Source organism: Martes martes (genome assembly GCF_963455335.1).
Source record: "Martes martes genome assembly, chromosome: 18".
Lineage (NCBI taxonomy): Eukaryota > Metazoa > Chordata > Mammalia > Carnivora > Mustelidae > Martes > Martes martes.
This window is the reverse complement of record NC_137906.1, coordinates 2,851,566-2,872,959: the sequence shown is the minus strand read 5'-3', so window position 1 is coordinate 2,872,959 and position 21,394 is coordinate 2,851,566. Positions and strand designations below refer to the sequence as shown.

General features: G+C 50.0%; 1 protein-coding gene across 3 annotated transcripts in view; it reads left to right on the top strand.

Moving 5' to 3' along the window:
• Positions 1-21,394, top strand: part of AUTS2 (activator of transcription and developmental regulator AUTS2) — a gene marked incomplete at its 5' end in the record, with an annotated part of 1,085,698 nt that overhangs the window by 758,100 nt on the left and 306,204 nt on the right. For all 3 annotated transcript variants that reach the window (XM_080830209.1, XM_080830208.1, XM_080830210.1), the window contains one exon: positions 17,222-17,251. In XM_080830209.1, the coding sequence (XP_080686335.1) occupies positions 17,222-17,251 (30 nt within the window). The remainder of the gene's footprint in view (positions 1-17,221; positions 17,252-21,394) is intronic.

The window sequence follows — 21,394 nt, the reverse complement described above, 5'->3', positions numbered from 1 at the left end:
AGTTGAGTACTTTTTTCCGTATGTTTATTAGCCATTTGTATTTTCTCTTCCATGAACTGACCTCTCTGCATTGGAGAGGAAGGGGGAGTTTCCAAGGGCATCTAGAGAAAAGAAGCCCTGGGGGCAGGAGCTGCGGGAGCGGGGATGGGGAGAGTGAAGAGCCTCCCAGGAACCGCCAGAGGACCCCTGAATTCCTAAACCTGAGTGGGGCTTTCTACAATCTACGTTTCTTGGCTACCTTTTTATTTGTTCTGTTAAATAGTTCGGATTTTTCACAGGGGCTCGTCTCATTCCACTCAAGCCCGTGCTTATCATTCTTCTTGGGTAGACGACCAGCATGCCTGTTCAGTGTGGGGGTGTGGGGGTTGGTTTTTTTTTGGCTCCGGGCGTCCCATTGGTTCGCGGCGCATTGCTGTAGATCTTGCCTGAGTCTTTTACGATCCCTGCCACCAGCCAGGAGCTGTGACGGCTCCGTAACCTTCCTGGATTTAAATCTGTCGCTCGCGTTCTCCTCGTGGTGTTACAGAGCAGCAGAGCCCATCCATACTGATGTCTTCATATCATTCTCTCCTTCCTGGATTTATAGAGTAAAATAAACCCTCTGCCATAGAAATGCTTATTGATTACTGAAGTACATAATAAAGCCCAAGAATAAAGTAGGACCAAGTAATGGGTCCTGTTCCTAGCGGATGACGGTAAACCCTGGCCTAGGAGGCTCCCTTTTAATTAGGCGTCCAAATAGTAGGCAGTGAATGATAGAAACCAGACAAGAAGAGTTCGTACTGTATGATTCCATTTATATAAAACTCTAGAAAATATACAAACTAAGCTGTAGTGACAGAAAGCAGATCCGCGGCGGGGCGGGGCGGTAGGGACAGGGAGGGGAGAGCGGGATTAACAAAGGAGCAAGGGGGAGACTTTGGGGGGCTGGGGATGCATTTACTGTCTCGATGGGGGTGACGGTTTCATGGGTGTATACCTGTGGACAGATGTGTCAGACACGCGTTTTAAACATGACCAGTATATTCTTGTCAGGGACAGCTCAATAAAGCCATTAAAGCCACTTGAAATAAAAAGTAAGCCGTATAAAGGGACAATCCATGGCTCATTTTGTGCTAGAAAAATTCTTCTCTTTTCTTAGGAAGCTATATTTTAAGGAATATTTAGGAGGACTTGTGAGGCTCCGTTTCGCCTTCACATTTGGATAAATGGGGGTTTCAGAAGACTGAGTGGTGCCGTCAAAACTAAAATCAGAAGGCCTGACAAAGGCAAGAGAGCCCGTTCTTTCTGGATCCCTTTTCCTTTCTTACATCTGAACCTTAAAGATGGCTTTTTACATACAATTTTTGGTAAAATTAAAGAATCTGAGCCTTCTAGAAAGCGTCATTAGTTCCCTTCTCCCCGGCTCTGTCTGCCTTTTTACCCCCAGCACCCCGCCCGGGAAGGGGTTCTCTAAAGAAGGGAGGGAAAGTGGTCCAGAGTGCGGGCAGTCTGAAGGGGCAGGCGCTGCAACACGGAGAGATCTGTTGCATTTGAACTCTTCATTTTTGACCCAGTGGGAAACGCCAGCAGGGCTGCCCTTCACAATGTCGCCGTACCGTGGTGCTCTGATGGCCTCCGTCACAGGGGTGGTGTGACAAAGGCCAGGAGACAAAGCACATGAGGCCGAAGACGGGGCCTGCCTGCCGAGGCGCTGGTCCATTTCCCTGCTCTCGAACGTTGTTTCTCTTCTCCGGCCTCACGGGGAGTCACTCAGGGAGACTGAAGCTGGAATCCGTACAACCCCTTTTCAGTCCCCTTGATTTTAATCAAAAATACACAATTATTCTCTTCCTCCAAATAGAGAAACTCAATCCCCATTTTAAATTCAATTATTGTAATTGCAGCATTCAGAAAAATAGCACATTCATTTTCTAATAAGAGATTGTGGGTACCAAATTACTGCATATAGGATGTCAAAACAGGAAACTTGAGACTGGCAGACCAGTGGGTGTTCTTATCTTGGCGATTTGTGCTTTCTTGCCGACAATTTATAGTAATCCTACCCTTCCTTGTTTATGATTTATAAGATGGGCTTTCAAGCCATCCTAAAAGAAAGGCTGTTGTTAGGTACAATTTAATTTGAAACGCCGGTTATGAAGATGATGGATTCTAAAGAGGGGCAGGAGTGAAATGCCTGGTAGGTGAAGGGGGAAAAAATCCATTTCTGGATCGTCTGGAATGGCAGGCCACCATGTCTTTGGATCTTCTGGAACAGTCCTCTCACATTTGGAACTTACTTCGTCTCAGGCCGCATTTCTGTTCCTTTAGCTGTGCCTTTCACTCTCTTGCATTTTTAAACCAAAACAACAAGTCTGACGGGTGGGAGGTTGCTAATGTGACCGTTATGTTTCAGCGACGTGAGCGCCCCGTGCTTCCTTTCCTCTTCAATTCTAGTCACTTCGTTTGGCTTGAAGTGAGTCAAATGTAAAGAAGAAAGATTTTAGGATTTTGAGTCTCCTGAGTTTCTTAAGAGAATAACTTAAAATTGGATTTCTTCGGGTGTACGGTGTTACTTTCTTCGGAGTTTCTTTTACCTTGAAATTATTTCTGTGTCTTTCTCGTACGCACATTCAGACACCCATACTTTCAGACACTGACGTCTCCGTTCCGTCAACCACTGTACCTTTCTCGATCCCCTCAATTACACAGTTTCCATGACACCTGCCCTCAGATGGTTTGCTAATGGGATTTACGAAGTCATTTTTGCACACGTATGTATGGAGCACCTTTGAGGCGTCAGATTTCGGAAGAACAGGATATAAGTAAACACTGACCACGGTGTTGAAGAAGCAGAGAAGTCAGAGGAAACCTTCATGCCTACGGGAGAGAGCAGAGGCCTTCCCGAGTGGGAAGCAAGTCGTCTGGCCCGTTTGTCGGGTGAGCCTACTAAGTGCCAGGCATTTGAGTTACACTCCCTCAACCAGTCTCGTGTGTGCGATTACCAGCGTTAATGCTCCCAGAAGTTTCTACCTGCTCCCAAGGTTACTCTGATGGTAGGTTTTGTTAGGTAAGTCCTTAAGTCAGCCTCGCATATATATAAATTCTGTGCCAAGGGCTCTCCAGGTAGCCCCTAGCCCTGACTGCTCGGAATCCCTGGACAGATTTCAGGGCAGCCGGCTTCCTGGCTGCACCGATAATGCCCAGACATTTGAGATGCCCCGTCTGTCTAGTCATTCATTTTGCCAGTTTGAATTTGAGGGAACATCTTGCCAATATCAAAAGCCCCAAGTCATCACTAGACCCTGCATAGCTGACAAGTTTGACTCCAACTCCCATATCTGGGTATTTTACTTTCGTTCATATGCACGGGTTCCTGGCTGCTCTTTGACCAAAGAATAAATCCAGATTGTGTCCACCCAGAAACAGGTGCCTCAGGCACCTAAAGGAGCACTTAGAAAATGGAATTGTGAGGAGACTGGCCTTGTGGGTGTAGCCATACGTCATGTGACCCCCTTCCCTTCGTGGTGCCTCACAGACCCCTTGTTTCGCACGTACTGAATTGAAGGTCTGTGGAAACTCGGAATTAAGCAATTCTGTCGGTGCTATTTTCCAACAACGCTTGCTCAGTTCATCTCTCTGTCACATTTTGGGGATTCTCGCGGTATTTCAGACTCTTTCCTTTTTATTATATTTGCAGTGGTGATCTGCAATCAGCGGTCTTCGATGTCACTATTGTAATTGTTTTGGGGTGCCCTGAACTGTGCTCCCACCAGGCAGTAGGCTTACGAGGGAAAGGTTGTGTGTGTTCTGATGGCTGCACTGCCTGGCCGTTCCCCCAGCTCCCTCTCCTAGGGCCTCCCTTTTCTCCGAGACCCAGTGATTTTGAAATCGGGCCAGTTGATAACCCTACAGTGACCTCTGAGTGTCCAAGGAAGAGCCGCAAGTGTCCCCCTTTAAATCGAAAGCTGCAGATGATTGAGCTTAGTGAAGAAAGCTCGTCTAAAGCCAAGAAAGCCCGAAAGCAAGGCCTCTTGCACCAAACACTTAGTCAAGTTGTGACTGCAAAGGAAAAGTTTTAGAAGGAAATTAAAAGTGTTACCTAATGAACACATGAATGTAAGGTTGAAGCAGCCTTATTGCTGACAGAGAGACAATTTGAAGGGTCTGGATAGAAGATCAAACCAGCCACAACATTCCCTTAAGCCAGAGCCCAATCTAGCGCAAGGCCCTACCTCTGTTTAATCCAGCAAAGGCTGGGAGAGGTGAGGACGTGGCAGAAGCACAGTTTAAAGCCAGCAGGGATTGATTTAGGAAAGAAGCCACCTCCCTAACATCAAAGTGCAAAACTAGAAGCTGCGAGTGGCCCAGAAGATCTAGCTAAGATCGTCAGTGAAGGGGGCTACACCGAACAGTAGACCTTCATGGAGAGGACACAGTCTTCTTCTGCAAGCGGCCGCCCTGGAAGACTTGCAGAGCCAGGGAGGAGCCATCCTTGATGCTAGACGTCCGTGCCCGGCTTCAAAGCTTCAGAGGACAAACCGGCTCTTGTTAGTGGCTCGTACAACTGGTGACTTTAAGTGGAAGCCGTGCTTAGGGCCCTTCAGAATTGTGCTGAAGCCACTCTGCCTGTGCCCTGTAAACGGACATGAAGCGTACGTGACGGCACGTCTGTTGGCAAATGGTTTACTGAATATTTTAAGCCCACTGTTGAGACATGCTCCTCAGACAATGACATTCCTTTCTTTCCTTTTTTTTTTTTTTAAAGATTTTATTTATTTATTTGACAGAGAGAGATCACAAGTAGGCAGAGAGGCAGGCAGAGGGGGAGGGGGAAGCAGGCTCCCCGCCGAGCAGAGAGCCCGATGCGGGGCTCGATCCCAGGACCCTGAGATCATGACCTGAGCCGAAGGCAGAGACTCAACCCACTGAGCCACCCAGGCGCCCCTCCTTCCAAAATATGACTGCTCATTGACAATATACCTGTTCGCCCAAGAGCTCTGATGGTGACGTAGAATGAGATTAATGTGATTTTCGTACCTATGAACACAACCATCCATTCTGCAGCCTGAGGGTCAAGGCGTCCCTTCAACTTTCGAATCCCATTACTTAAGAAGTACATTTCATTAGGCCGTAGCTGCCGTAGGTAGTGATTTCTCTGATGGATCTGGGCAGCATCAATTGAAAACTCCCTGGAAAGGCTTCACCATACTCAATGGCATTAAATACATTCGTGATTTATAGGAAGAAATCAAATATCGACACTGAGGGGAGTTTGGAAGAAGTTGATTCCAACGCTCATGGATAACTTTGAGGGGTTCAGTGCTTCAGGGGAGGCAGTCACCGCAGGGTGCCGGAGCAAGAGAACTGGAGGTAGAAGCGGAGCCTGCAGGTGGGACTGCATCGCTACCGTCCCGTGCTCCCTCTGCGTGAGCACAGAAGGTGCTTTTTGAGGTGGGATCTGCTCCTGGTGAAGATGCTGTGAAGACTGTTGCAATGACAACAAAGGACTTAGAAAATGACATCAATGTAGTTGGTAAAGCAGCAGACGGATTTGAGAGGATTGGCTCCAATTTTAAAAGAAGTTCTCCTGCGGGTGAAATGCTCTCAGACAGCATCGCACGCCCCAGAGAAGTCGTTCATGATGGGGAAGTTCAACCGATGTGGCCAACTTCATCGCCACCTTATTTTAAGAAATGGCCACAGCCCCCCCACGGTTCAGCAACCACCACCCTGATCAGTCAGCAGCTTGGCCACACCGAGGCAAGACCCCCCCCCCCCCCAGCGAGAAGGTGACTCACCGAAAGTTCAGATGATGGTTCGCATTTTTTTGCAATAAAGTATTTATTAACTAAGGTGCGTACGTTGTGTTTTTTTTAGACATGGTGCTGTTGCACACTTAATAGACTACAGTGTCATGTAAACATAACTTTTATATGCGCTGGGAAACCAAAAATTTCATTTGACTCACTTTATTTCGATACTCATTTTATTGCAGTGGGCTGGAACCAAGCCTGTGCTGTCTCCCAAGGCATGCGTGTGTTTTATCAGTGAAATGAAACTGTTTGTTATTCTACTTCGGGAGGGAATGATAGTTTCTGTTTCTGCTTCTTTGTTTGGGCTGTTGTTCCTCCTTCTGTCCAGTGTAGTAGCGAGTCTTCAAACACCTCCCAAGCAGAAATTCTTACAGGATGTGATTTCCCGTCTGGCAATAAAATCATAAAGAAATTAAACCCAACATTTAAATAACGGTCATTGCCTCATTTCCGTGTGTGATATAGCATTTCTTTCATGAAAGAGTTGGACAGAGTAAAGCTCTTAGTATTTCTTTCTGGCTGCTTTCAAATGCTTGAACTCATTTCATTCTAACAAAAATTCCATGTATGTACCCTTCCTGTTTACCGGCTGGGAAAGAAGGAAGGTGGGCTCCAGGGTATTGTGTGTCTTTGCCAAGACTGCATTGCTGCTAAGTCAGAGGGATCAGAATTTGAACCTAGGTCAGCCTCAGATTTAATGAGCACTTTCCTGAGCCAGGTACTGTGCTAGGTTGTCCTCCAAAGGGAGAGCTGTCTGGGGTGGGGTAGAAATGGGGCTGCCTGTCTGCCTTTGCTGCCTCTTTCCGGTTTCAGCCTGCCTCTACCCATGCCAAGCAATTAATCAGAAAGATGTTTTTCAAGTAGTCTCTTTGCACAGGGCGTGAGCGAGCGACAGGGCTGTATTGTGCGTGCTGGGAACACGAGCTGCGGAGGACAGACCTGGGTTCAAGGAGTGCCTGTGCCGTCAGAAGCCTTCACTTGTCCTCTTGAAAACACAAGTGTCCTAACACTTCCCTCCCAGGGCTGTTGTCAGAACATTCTTTTTAAGTGACTGATGGCTGTCGGCTGGCTATTGTAGGGGAAAAGACGGTCTGAGAGAGGGTTCCTGTGCAGGATCCCTGCCCGGGAAGGGCCGCGCGGCAGAGATAAGATGTGACCCGCACGTCGGGAACCAGGCGTTTCCAAAGTAGAGGGCTCAGAGCTGCTGGGCTGTCACCGGCCCTCCTCCCTCTCCTGTGGTCCCTGTGGCGAGGAATTGAATCTTGTAGGTGCTACTTAGCACGGAGAGCAGGGGCTGCATCCCGCACCCCACAACGTTAGGGGCTGGAAGGAAGAAGGGTGTGCAGCAGCGTCATTACCCGGGGAAGAGGAACTCCGAGTCACAGGCACTTTAAGAAAGATGCTTTTACTTTGAGTGTTGGAGAAAATAGAACAATTACCTATTGAAGGCAAAGTGGATGAAAAAAGGTCTCTGTTCATACCACCCCGATCATTTAATCTGCACAGATTCATCGAGCCTTCCCAAAGGTGGTTCAGTCCGGACTGTCTGTTCCTTTCCCAGGCTAGGGCACACGGCGATCGCCCGAGGGTCCCCACGAAAGATGAATTTCCAGCTCCAAGAGGAGATGCCTCTGAGGGCTCGTCCTCCAGACATATGCAATGAGGAGGAAGACGAGGGAGGAAGGGGGAATCCGTAAATCATCAAATCCGTGTTGAGCATCCTTTGGGGTCCTTAAGATGGCCCTCGGCCCTGTGATGCTTCCAGGGACAACCAGAGTGCTGTCGAGGAGCTCACCGCCCGCCAGGGGATTAAGACGTATAGATGCGAAATCGATGAAGAATTAATTGTGTTCTATTGAAACCGCAGCCAGGTAGCTCTCCGGCACCCGGCATGCGTCTTCTTAAGAAAAAGAGATACTCAGTCTTTGTCGAAGAATGAAGGAATGCCTGCTTTCTGACATCTGCAGAGCGCCTCCTACAGATGACGCACGGTTCTGCACCTTTTAATGTCATATATAAACACACACGTATATACACAATAATTTCATACATATAGTAAATAATTGTATAAATATATGTATATATATTTTAATATAGATTAAATATATATACACATTTACATTATGTATATGATATATTATGTTTATAAATATACATAGCATGTATGTATATATTTATAAAATTATTTATTATATATACAAAATTATTGCATTTTATGCATATACATAACTATTGTATTATCTATGTATATTTTATTGTTGTATGTTTATGAATGTGAATGCTCCCAACAACCCTGGGAGGGAGTTCACTGTCAGTGGCCCCATTTGGTAGCAAAGTAAACCGAGGCGCAGAAAGGTCAAGTGAGTTGCCTGAGACCCTCTGGATCGTAAGGAGTAGAACAGCGATCTGAACCCAGGCAAACGGATTCCACCGTTCTGCGTGAGAGGGCACATGGGCTTTGCAAGAGCTTGTTGCCATTTTTGGTTGGGACTGAGAGCTCCCAGGCTTTGTTATCTGATCGTCTGGCTTTGGCTTTCCCGAGGCTTGGAGCTCCCTCCCCCTTCCCAGCACCTGGACCGGTGCAGACCACCCCGTGTGCACTTCCCACCCTCCTGAGCCACAGCCCCGCCGGGTCTCTCGTTTGTAGTTCGTCTTACGGAGCACATTTCCAGACGAGGACGGTTGCTGCGCTTTAAGGACATACGAATGGCTCGCCCTCACCTGTCAAGCATGATCCTTGTATTTTACCAGGCCCATTATGAACGCAATCTTTCTGTCGAAAATTTGCATACCTCCTTTCTTGAAAAGTAATGACAGCAATTTCTTTCCCTCCGCTCACTTTCTGAGTGTCTCATTTAACGGCACCTGTGAAACCGACAGGCGCAGAGATGAGAAGTGAAAGAGAGCAGTTGATTAAATCATCATCAAGCCGGGCCTCAGAAAGTCAATTCTGCTTGCCGTCTGCAATGATATCCTTTTATCTTAAAGTAATGAGCTATGGCACTTTTGCATCGGGTAATGCGATAAGTTCTATTAGCATGTTCCATTTGCCTCACAAGCAAGGGCAAGTCATTTTAGCTGGCTCGTATCGCCGCAATCAAAGCAATTGGCTTCCCAGGCAGAGAAGAAAGGGGGAAAGGCTCAGGGTGATTTCTATGGATCACAACACAGCGGAAAAAATAGACTCTTGTATTATTTTAACCCGTAACATGCTTTTCCTTCTCACTCATCAGCTGATTTGGGTTTTATTAGCTCGCACGGGACTCGGAAAAGAACCAAGGTTTGGTTGAAGCAAAACCGGGGGGCCCAGGCCCCCCACCCAAAGGAACAAGCAGCGGTGACCTGGAAAGGGAAGACGGCAGCGTTACGGGGGGTCACGAATGCAATGCTGCCGGGAAGGTCTCCCTGGCAATGATCATACTGTGGCCTCGTAATAAACTCTTGCTGCCCACCATCTTCAAAGTCGTCTGTAATCGGTCCCCAGGCAGGTAGGGATTAAGGCTATTGATGACTTAGAATCAGTAAGTCAATGACAAAGAGGCAGAGGATCTGTTGCTTAAGCTTCCGAGAGATCATTTACAAATCACCGGGCCCTAGACTGTCCGTTTCACCTATAGACGAGAAACTCATTTTTCTCATTTTGGCAACCACTGAGGCTTGCGGGCTCTGGGTTTTAAGTAAATTTCATCTTGGGGGTTTATGTATGTTTATACTTGGCAAAGTGTGACTTCCTTTCTTCTAAGGGGGGAAAAAAAGCTGAACTCCAAAGATTTGTGAAATATCCACTTCTTCCACTTCCAAAAGCCCAACGATATTTTAATGAGCTGAGTGGAAATTTACAGCGCACAGATTGTTTTATGAAATATACCTGCATTTGAAAGTGACAAGAAGGGGGGAAAATGTTGGAAAGTCATCTGTGACCTTTAGAACTTCATTTTTGGACAACTTGATTTCCGGCGATGTATTTGTACTGCTAGTGGGTGGTCAGAAGGAGCCTAAGCACATAGTAGACACTTTTTAAAATTATTTGTTGAATGGAAGTGTGTGATCATCTGAGAGACCCCGGAGGAGAATAAGAAGTGTTCTGTTAGCCCCTCACATTGCGTTGGCTGTTTGAGACCTGGCCAATTCAAGCTGAGAACTTGCAAAAGTGCCAGGTTCTGAGAGCTCCCCATAGGAATAACAGGTCACCAGTACAGAATTCCAGAAGCTTCTGAAGACTGGCTCTGCTTTCTGCCTCCCGAACAGCTGAAGACCGGTAGACCCTCTATTATTTCCTAATGCGCTCGTTTTGTGACCGTCAGAAGCTTTCCTCTCCTCCCTTAAACGACCGTTTGGCAAACAAATCTTTCGATCACGCTTTTGCCCTTTTAGAGCTATTTTGTTTGCTCGGGCATAGTTACTGCTGAGGTGGAAGGGAAGCGAGCCAATGGCATCGTATGACCATCAGTAAGAGTACCTCACACCATTTTCAGGATTAAAAGATTCCTTTTATTTCAGGGTTCCCAATAGCTTTGAATTTCACTTCGAGCCCAAAGCCAATGCGAGCGCGGTGTAAACAGTGTGAAACGGGGGCTTTGCGGGGTGACAGAAGACAGACAGCATCAGAGTTGCCACGTGTGGACACAGAATGGCACCACGTTCACGCGCGTACAAGCAATTGGGCAGACGGGAAGATGGTGGCGGACATGGTTCCCGTCACTGTGCCGCTCCCTTACTTCTTTAAATAAGAAAATAAGTGTCATGTTTTCTCTAGGTGGCTTCTTCTGAAATTGCTTTTAGGTGAGGGATGTCTTTACAGTCGCAGATAAACCGCCGGCCCCAAAGGGAAATCGATTTGTTTTGTCACTGGCAAAGTTAAATTGTACTTGATGTTAGACGTCGTAGTTTACAAGTTGGGGTTCTCCCTCATTTTCCTCTTATTTCCTTTAGGCAGAAAGAGGAATAAAATAACTTTGTTCAGTGATGGCGTGCAGCCCTGACATCTTTGGTGGCAGTGATAAATGGATTTGAGATACAAAATAACTGTTCCCGCAAGGTCCATTGAGCAGAATAGAGAGCGATGCCCTCCTCAATGTCATTGTCTGCGATCTATTCAATGATTGCCACTTTCTGCTTAAGAATGCATTCCATCACAAGGTACCTGGAATTCCATCTTGTTCCTTCGTTCCGAATGAGGCGGAGAGGTGTCGCAGACCCTGACTCATTTCGATTTGGAGCAGAGTCTTAAAACAAGATATTGAGATTCCCAAATGGAAATGAGAAATGTTTGCTTTTGAGGAATATACCAAAAATCATCATCGTGTCTTGTCTGGGCCTTTTAATGGAAGGCGTGTCTCCCTGGGCCCCAGCGCCAGGCTCTGCTAATGATTTTGACCCTACCCGGTGTGTTCAAGCCTCCGCCGCACGATATTAAGCAGTTGACTTAGGCATTGTTTCCCACTTTGGAGTTACTTGCTTTTTCAGAATCCTAGTTTGCTGATGTTACCTGGAATCAACCACAGTTTGAGGAATTCTGAGGAGGAACAAGATGGGTTTATCAATACGTCTGAGCACCTTCCATATCCCAAGGACTGACTGCCCTGACCTGCCCAGAGCTTACTCTCTAGTGGGGATGGCTCTCGTGGCAGACAATGAAAATGCAGTATTTTGTAAGGGACGGAGACAGAAACAGTTAATTCTAAGATGAGTACTGTAATTCTAAGAATTCCTAATTCTAAGAAAAGTATTGGATAATTCACAGAGGGAACTGCGTTTTCGAGGGTAGAATTCCAGGCAGAGGGAATTGATGAGCACAAAGATAGTAGGTCCTGGGCGTGTGAGCGAGTGTGCCCGAGTGTGGCGAGCGCTAGGGGTGTGTGAAGGTAGTGCTACTCGAAGTGTAGCTGCAGACAGAGGCCACGCCATGAGCCCTCTCGCTCAACTGTCTGCTGCGAGATTGGCTTGGCCGCTGAGAGCAAAGCGTTTGGAAACTTTTAGAGCAATTCAGTGGAGTAATTTTGTATCTCTTAAACATAATAACACATACTTTTATATGTCTTGTCTTTTCTTTTTCATTTTCGTAGCAATTTATTTTTTATTGTATTTTACAGAAGCATCAGTCTATGATGTTTGGGAAATTAAAGGAAACAAAACAAAAACAAATGGTCCTTCGCCACAGAGAGCTTGAGACGCACTGTGTTGGAGGAGTGGTTGGACTTGGGGAAGGCACGGGAAGAGTTTTCATGGCCGTGGGAGGTGTCATAATGACCAGAGGGAAAATGAGGAGATCCGCCCTGGTCAGTAGGGCTTGGGTTAGGAAACGAGGAGACCAGAGTCCCTGAAAGCAGTCCCTGGCCTCTTGTCATGATGAGATACAAGGTTGAGGGAAGCAGTGGCCATGGTGGTGGAGGTGGGACGGATTCAGAAAGCAGAGTCAGTAATTTGGTGAGAGAAGAGGGTAGGTCTGCTCGAGATCGGAGCCAAGGGTGATAACAAGACTCTCGGCGGAGACTGAACGCTGGCGGCATTACCAGGGACCAGCGGGAGAGGGGAAGGCTCGGGGGGAGCGGAAGACAGCGGGTCCGGATTTAGACGGACGCCTGCTTGAGTCTGTTTGCAGGGCTTCGGGAAGGGGGCACAGCCAACAGGAACATACGTGGGTAACCCGTACCGTGTACCGTTCGCCCTGACTCTCTGCCGCACGTTGTCTGAGTCGTGCACGCGCGCTGGCTTGTTTTATTCTGACCGTCCTCTGAGGGCAACGCCATTATCACCCACATTTTACAGATACGGAAACTGAGATGCGGAGAACTGAAACAGTTCTCCCAAAGTCACGGAGCTGGCAGACAGTGGGCATGGGGATTGTGTAGCGTCGACATATACATGGTAGATGGGACGAAGGGAATCGCTAAAGGCCGCCCTGGAAATCACGGGGAAATGGTAGGACTGCAGTTTCAACTCCGGGGAGACGGTGACATTAAGGGATATGCAGAGGAGGAAGGGCCATGAGAAGATACTAGGGAAGAGGCGTATCGGTGCGTGTGTACGAGGGGAACATTCCAGAACGTTCAGTCAAGACGATCGAGATAACAGCACTGTTATTCTATTATTTATTTTCTTACTAGATTAGTTACAGTCCATACAGTGGATTACTGCACAGCCTTTTTTTTTTTGTCTAGTTATGTTATATATTTCTTTTTTCTTTTTTTTAATTTAACTTTATTTTTTCAGTGTTTCAAGATTCGTTGTTTGTGCATCACACCCAATGCTTTTTTTTTTTTTAATGATGTGGCGGCAAATTTCGCTCATTGAACAAAATATTTGACACATTATGTGAAAACAAAATAGGCTACAATACAGTGGGAATTTATTTTCATTTCTTAAAATGTGTGTGGGAAGGACGGAGGAAAGACTGGAGGGAATTCTACAGGTGTACTGCTGTTTACCTAGGCTCGTGGGTGACTTTTAAAACTATCTTCCATAAGTATACACTAATTTTTAAAAGGAGAAAATATTGGATGGGTACATGGGGGGAGGGGTTGACGCGTTTAAAGGGTGGGAATTAAGCACAAAAGGAAGCAGTTGGCCCCAGAATCTCCCTTCTGATTGGTGAACCCGGAGGAGACAGAGGTGAAGGTGGCGTTGGCGGGGATGGCGTCCCGCGCCGGCTGTGCTGTGCCCCAGCACTAGCCCCTTTCTGAATCCTCCTTTTGAGGCCTGCGGCTTGGATTTCGTGCTCCTGTTTCCTTCTCTGGTCTGTGCTGGGTTTGGGTCACGTGTTTGTCTGAAGACGCGTTGACCAGGAATTTTTCGCTGCCTGGGCCGGAAGGACCACTTGTTCCTTTTCATTTCTTGCTTTAGAAGTGGAGGCAGGTATTTTCAGTGTCTCACAAAGGCCTTTGAAATCCGGTCCTGGGGAGTACCCTGCCACCTCGAGCTGGTCGTGAGCCTGCAACCTGTGTGCCGGGAGACCAGTGCGGGACCTGATGTCAACATGCTCACAACGGTCCCGTCAGCTGGAGCCCCGTTTGTGCCCTCGACGTGCCTGTCGCACCTCTCGGCCTCACGCAGAACGGACGCCCGAGTCGGGACGTGGCTCGCAGGGACCCCCGTGAATTGGAGCGGGCGTCTGGAGACCGGGGAGCAGACACTCCTTCCTTTGACCTTCCAAGACCGAGAACCATTTGGCCTAAAATGCACAACGCGCTGAGCTCAGGGCGTGAAAGCCGCGCAGTGTATTAAATGTGAATTTAGACCCCGACTTCTGCCCGCACCGACTCCATAAAACAGCCCCTTTTCCAGAAAGCCGGCCCGTAAACGGCTGCCAGCGAGGCGGAAAGACTCCTCAGGACCGGGGCTCGCTTTCCGTCTGGGGTTGTCAACAAACCCCCTTTATGAGCGGCGCGGACCTCTTGCATGTGTCGAGCTTCTGGCTTTTACGGAGCGTGTTGGGAGCCAGGCTCGGCGAGCGTTGGGCGCTGTTTGCGGAGCGCGTTTATTGCCTTTGCATAATTTATGAGCTGGAGGGGTTGACCATCATTCGTCTCTGCCAGGGGCTGGCACTCGAGGCTCCGGAGAGCAGAGCTGTAAATTGGATGGTTCGCTCCTGCTGAGCCCACGGCAGAGTCCTCGGGTCAGTATGGGAATTTAATACCAGAAATGGAACTGTTTTCTCAGCGCACCATGTGGGCCCCCGCGCCGCAGAGCCTGTTTTGGCAGACTCTGCGACTGGCCTCGTCGAGGAGCTGTCACTCACCCGGCGTGTCGTGTGGGGAGCTGGAGCATTTGTAATCGGCTTGGCACCCGTGCTGCTTCCATAATGGACACCAGTAGGTCTCAGTTCTTCACCATATGCTTAACTCTGGAGACAAGGTGCTTCTGGGTATATCAGTAATTACTTGATGCAGAATTAAGTGGACCTTGAAATTAGAACTGGACTGTTGGAAAGCAGAAGGCTTAACACTCTGATACAAATAACCATTCCCGGGGACATACTGCTGTTAGGATCGGTGGGGGGACGTGGACAGCGGTGGCCCTTTCCCAGCCTCCCCACTCCTTCGACCCCCTGCACACCAGTCCTTGGGGATGTGGGCGAGGGCTGGGCCGCAGCCCTCAGCTGTCACTGATACCTCATAAGGCGGCTGTGAACATCTGGGGAGATGAACCCGCCTGGCAAAACACACTCTCCCCCCACCCCTCCCTCTTCTGAATCATGCTTTGTCACTCTTGAAAATGTGCCCAGAACGTAGGAACCTCAAAGAAGCCCTAATTAAAAGCAATGGGGGGAAAAATCACACAATGAGGAGAAGAGGACTTCATCTCTGTTGTTCTAGGCCTTCAAAGTCTTCATCTCACCTCTTGATTTATTATAATAGAGAAATCGCTCTTCAGGCAGAAGTAAGCTTAGACCCTCTGAGTCTGGAAGCCTGGTCGAGCACGATTCAGTCGTACTTGGTAGCAGCTCGGTCGCTGAAACTCTGATCTCCCTATGGCATGGAGGGGCCAGTGCAGACGGTAGAAAGTGTTAGAACCTTCTAGTCTATGAGTTTGTGATGTGAGTTCCTAAATACTTAAAGTGCAGAGAGGGTAAGCTAGAAAGAGGAAATAGTCCCCCAGTCGTGGCTTATAAGAGCAAGATGTCCATTGGAATGGAGTTGTCGTTACTCGCAATTGAAAGCGCTCTAGAGGTGGCTTATATGATAAGGTAACTCATTTTTATCTGAACAAAAATGTCCGGAGGCAGGCCGCTCTTAGGTTGGTTCAAGTGTCTCCATTGGGCCACCGCCATCTTGTTTTCGTACTTAGACTTTCTGCTGCCTCATTTTCGCAAGGTGGCTGCTACAGATCTGGACATCACATCCTCCTACAACCATGTTCAAAAGCAAGAGACAAGTGCTTCCTGCTTGTCTTCTTTTTTTGAGGAGAGAAAATTTTTTCAGAGCCCCCAGAGGACATCTCCTCAAGTCTAAGCCAGGAGTGTGTCTTGCGGCCACCTTTGGCTGCCAGGAATGTTGGAAAAGAGAGCCTACCTGGCTTTCTTCAGCCTCAAAATGTCAGGAGGAGGGGTTTGTGAATAACTGTGGGTATCCAGCCAGTCGAAGCTGTTGTATAAGCAAATTTATTTTCTGTTTCTGTTCGTAGCTGCACCAACTCCCGTGTCCAGGTGGCCACACTAAAAACCTTGGCATCATCCCAGACTCATCCCTCTTCCTGGTTTCTCATGTCCATGTGTTACCACGTCCTGTTGGTTCCACCTTCAGAATTGCCGGGCCATCTGTTCCTCCCTTTCTTCAACCATGCGTCACGCTGGTTTAGACGGTGTCGTCACGGTTGCCAGACTGGTCACCCAGGACCCGTGTCTTCCCCCACAGTGCGTGGTCTGTCCTCCTCTGCCCTGTGGGGAGAGTCATCCCGATGGACTGTGGCTCTCACCACACCACACCTCTGCTCGGCGTTTGTGTTCTAGCTTTCTCTCTACTGCTAACCTGAAAGCCGCTCTGGGGCCAGTCCCGCATCTCGGTGGAACATCGGTCCGTGCAGCAGCGCCTGTCAAGGACTGCTCGTGTACAGACAAATACATTGACCTGCTGTGCATTCGCTCTGACAAAACACATCCCCCTTTTTAAGATCCAACGGATAACAAACACTCTTGGTTTAAAAAAGAAAATGTGGTTTTTATCGTTTCCCCTTCACATCTAATGAGGAAGCCAAAGTTTGGAGTTAACTCGTTCTCTGGTTATTCCAGACTCAGCTCACCAGTTGGAATTTGGGATCTGTTAGGTATGACGCGAGTCTGCGGCCTTAACACGTACTTCTTCACCTGTATTATTGATTTACTTCCCTGACCTCCTCTTGTCCTTGGTAGGTTTTCTGTAGAGAACATTCCCTCTTTCTTCTGGGCCTTAGAAAAGGCAGCCATCACAGCTGGTGAGCTCTGCCCATTATGTTCTCTTTCCTTCAGAGTCCACATGAGAAAATGCAGCACCCAGACCAGAGGCTTTCCTCTTTTTCTGGGTAAAAGCACCAGGAGAGACAGAACCTTTCACGTTAGCTGAAGGTAGAAGGTCTCCTTCTGAAGGTATCGACTGACCCTGAATCCCACTGAATGGTCCTGATTCACCTTAATCCTGTGGCTGGATTGGTTCCTCGGTGGGCACCCCCTCTCCTGTGCGCTGGGGTGCTCACCGTTGTGGTCAGGCACCTTGCCAGCCCGTGTCCGCAGGCCGCCAGGAGAACCGCGGAGCACAGGCATCCATGAGACCCACGCAGCAGCTTCTCCGCGTTTCGCTTCTCGTTCGGTTTATGAGCGTTTGAGCGGAAGAAACTCTGTACAGCTCAGCTAACGTTTCCTCATTCCTTTATTTGTCTTCATTTTTTTCTGTATCAAAAAACAAGAATCTGCTCAGTGTTTCCACTAACCCTTATTCTCTTGTCTTTCTTTTCAGTGTGACAGCGACAGTGACCAGGAAGAGAAGGTAAGACCCCCCCGCCCCACCATCGTGGGCGCAGTCGAGCGCTGTGGTTCTCGCACCCAGTCCCAGGGTGGTGGGATGCCGGCTCCACGCTGACCACAGCTTTTCTGCTCTGCAAGACCAGTCGCGTTGACACAGCAAAGTTGCCTATGATAAGAAATAGCGTATTTACTTCGTGACGTCCATTTCTTTTTTAAAACGTGCCCATTAAGATTGGGTGTATGTAACGTCAAGTGTTCACTTTAGAGATTTTTGAGAGAGGGAGCTATTTTGATAACCATCTGACTTTTCCTTTTTAATCCTTTACTGGAAGATTAAACGTGCTAGTCTGCACTGATAATGTCATTTCTCCATTTCTTGTACTGACCTCCCTGCTTCTTCCTGCTTTTCTGTACATCGTGGCCTTCTTGGTAGAAATACGAATGGTGTGTTTCTGGGCCTGTTGTCATGGGGTGACATGGGGTGTGTCATGGGGAGCTCGGGTGGGAGCGGCTCTCCTCGTCCGGGGGACGCCAGGTGGGAGGGCCGTTCTTCCTGCAGGTGTGTGCGAGGCTGGTGGCCGCCAGGCTCTGTGCATCCAGGCCACGCGGAGCTTTCAGAAGATCGGATCACGACCCGGTAAAGTGAACTTTTCCGTGCCTGAAGCAAAGGGATGGCTTGGTCTTTCTCTCTAGCTGTCCCAGCCCCCCAACCAGACGTCTTCCTCATTTTATTCCTACCTTACGTATTTCAGAAAGAGGTCCCTGAACACCACGGTTTCCGTATTGCCTGGCATCGGAAGGAAGGGCCCTGTATCCCCCCGCCAGTTTCTGGGTCTGTCCTGCGTCTCGCTGGGTTTCTGGAGCCCCAGCCTCCGGCTCTCGCGCCCCACTCGCTTGTGGGTTTTACTCAGAATCAGGCTGTCCGTGTTTGGTGGCGTCTTCCCATCCAGCCCAGAATTTCCCTCCTTCTCTGCTTCCGGCCTCCGAGAGAGATCTGAGGGCTCCTGTTCCGTCCTGTTGTTAATTTGAATTCAGCACATGTAGCCTGTTATAAAATGCGAGACATCATCATTGGAGCAGGTCAAGCATATTCAGATGAAGACAAATGGTGCTTATTTGATTTCCTTAAAATCAGGAAATGAAAAAAGTGCTCTCTGGAGAAATCATGTTCTGCCTGACTTGGATGATAGACCAATGCATGTCCCCTAGATAAGAACAGGCTCTCGCCTTGAGGTTTTTATCTCTGAAGGACGGCCCGGACTGTCAGCTTGCTGACATGTGCATTATCTGTGTCATTTTAAACAAAGTGACCTATGGAAGGGTGCGCTGTGCTGTGACATGGTAATGGGCTGTTGGATGACAGTGAAAGTACACACTGCAGAGGGGCTGTGGATTATTCTTTTGTTTAACTGACAAGTAGGCGCTTCCTTCCTCCAGCCCCCCGGAGTCTTAGCTCCTCGCGAGGGGGTCCCCGGTGCCTCGGGCGGCCGGTGTGCTGTGGGCGCTGGAGGCCGATGGGCAGCGGTGGAGGCCCAGGGTCTGAGGCGTGCTTGCTGGCCCTGGAGCCTTCTAGGCCCCATTCCCCATGGCGGTCTTCCCATCGTCCTGACGGGCAGCCCGGCCACCCAGGGAGGGACCCGTACTTCCTCACCTTTTAAAGGTGGTCGTTGATCTCACCTTCCAAGCTGGTGGCACTTCTCTGAGGGGATGAGCCTTCTTCGAGGTTTCTTGAAAAGGCAGCGCGCATTCCCGAAGCGCCAGCCCTGGGAGAAGGCGGTGAGATGGTCTGGTGGTGTATTGCGCGTGGGTGTGTCCGCATCAGCTGTCTCGACCTTGAAGGCACAGCCGGGTCACCGGGCGGGGCGGGGAGTGGGGGGACCTGCAGACCACCCGATGCCTGGGCCTCATCCCAGCCCAGTTACCTCGAACCTCGGCAGGTGTCCAGCGCCGCTTGTCGGGATCATCACCTGACTCTGGCGATTCCTAGAATTCCCGCAGCCGTCTGTGGTTTCCAGGGTGCTCCGGGGGCCCAGGCGTCCCCTACACACTGACAGCATCCCAGCCAGCCCCTCCCCGGGCCCCAAAGACCCGTGTCCTCGCGGCCCCGGGTTCCCGCTCGGAGCTCAGGAAGCGGCAGAGCCCCTGAGCAGAGGGCTGGCGGTGGGAAGGGAGCCAGGGCCACACCGCTCAGAGCCAGGGGGCATCTGGGGGGCCATGAAGGACAGAAAAGTGATTATATAGTGAGCACACGAGCCGGGCGCCGGCCAGCGAGGGGAGAGTGCAGTCCGGCCCGGTGGCCCGTGGTGTCCCTGCGGGCCCTCCTCCTCCCCCGGAGCTGCCGCATAGCCGCACTCCCATCACCCGTCCCTGCCCTGCCCCCCGGTCTCCCTCCGGAGGGCTCCCAGCAGGAGCAATCAAGACTGTAATTGCAGTCGTGCCTGCTTGGCTCTGGCACAGTCAAGACTGTCAGGCTTCCCCTTTTGGACTGAGATCGTCTGGTGTTTATCACCGACGTTCACACCATCCGCCCAGACTTCTGCCGCGCGCCGGAGCCCGGGCCGCTGTCAGCCTCCTCTGAGCCAGAGCCTCTTGCCTGGGCCCCCTCCGAGCCCCACAGCCAACTGGGGCTGCTTTCATGTGCTGCTCGGAGGATCGGAATTGCTAATGGGGGAAGAGATGCCACTCGGTGTCCTGGGACCCCTTCGGCAGCCTCACCAGGGATGCTGTTGGAGGCAAGAGTGAGACTTGTAGGGACCCGCTGGGGTTTCTCTCCGGAAGACCTGTCATTCTCTTACTCCACGGGGATCTGCAGCACCGGCGGGCTAAAATTAGGGCACTGTATTTCGCACAGCTGACTGAATTAAGATAAACTCTGCTTTCCTCTGATACGAAGTTGTAATTTATAAAATGATACCCTTACTAATTGATGTGGAAGTGACTGGGAGAGGGGCGAAGAAGACGGGGCTTTCCGTGCGTGCGGGAGACGCACATGTGTGTGGCAAAGGCCCTGATGAGACACGGAGCAAAGCACCTCTCGCCGCCCCCTCCCGCCGTGCGGGCACGCGTCGCACTCGTGGCAGAGAACCCGGAGGACTTTGCGAAGGCAGGCGATGGCGTGGGGGCTAGAGACGGCTCCGGACACTCCGAGGCGCCTTCGGTGTGGGGACAGTCTTTCCTGCACTTGGGGTAAAGAAAGGAGGAAGCCCTTTGCACCGTAATCGCCCAAATGAAGCCGTGGGTCGTCTCCCACTCAAAGTGCGTTGCTGTCGCAAGAACAAAGAGACGACGTGCATATCTCCACGTATTTGGTCCAGTTTTCCTCAGTTTCCTCTCTTCCCCTCCCCTGGCAGCGGACCATCTTGCCAAGAAACACTCCCTATTTGGTTATGACACTAACGTAGGGATTAAAAGTGGTTCTCTCTCCGTTCCCCCAGTTCCTGGCCACTGTGTGGCCACAGGACAGAGCTGGTCGGAAGGCGTCTTGCCCAGTGGTCACGCTCGCGGGCCTCTGAGTCTGAAGGCTCAGGCTTGGCCCTGCTTTCCCACGTCGTGGCAGCGGACAAGCCTCAGTGCTCCTATCTGCCGAATGGGATACCAGCAGCCCCGCCGCAGTTGTGTGACCATTAAACCAAGACGCTGGGCTCAGCTCCTGGTCCGTAGTCAGTGCTCCTCAATGTTAGCTCTCCTGACGCTTACCCGGGGTGAGTGAGACTCGTTTGGGAAGTGAGGAAGGCTACCCTCCTCTTCAGAGAGCTCAAGAGCCACCCGGGATGCCGGAGGATGGGGGGTGGGGCGTGTGCTTTTCACTCAAACCTGAGGCTTGGCCCTCATCCCCGAGGGCATGTCCTGTTACAGACTGAGTGGAAGTGTTGGGAAATCTGGAAGGATCCCTGTACAATGATTTTTAAACTCCTTCTCCCAAATAGCAGGCTTCCCTCTGGCCACAGCCCGGAGCCCAGAGCAAGCGAGCTGTCCTGCAGGGTCGGGTGGCGGTTCGGTAGGCTGTGGGCCTGGTACTCTGCCGGACTCTGTCAGTTCCCGACACCCATCACAGGAGAGAGGGGCCAGAGCACTGCCTCCGGGGTGGGCCAGTGAACAGGATTCCTGATGGTACTTTCCTCTCTGGGCTTTTAACACCCAGAGAGGGTCACTTGGTCCCCCTGAC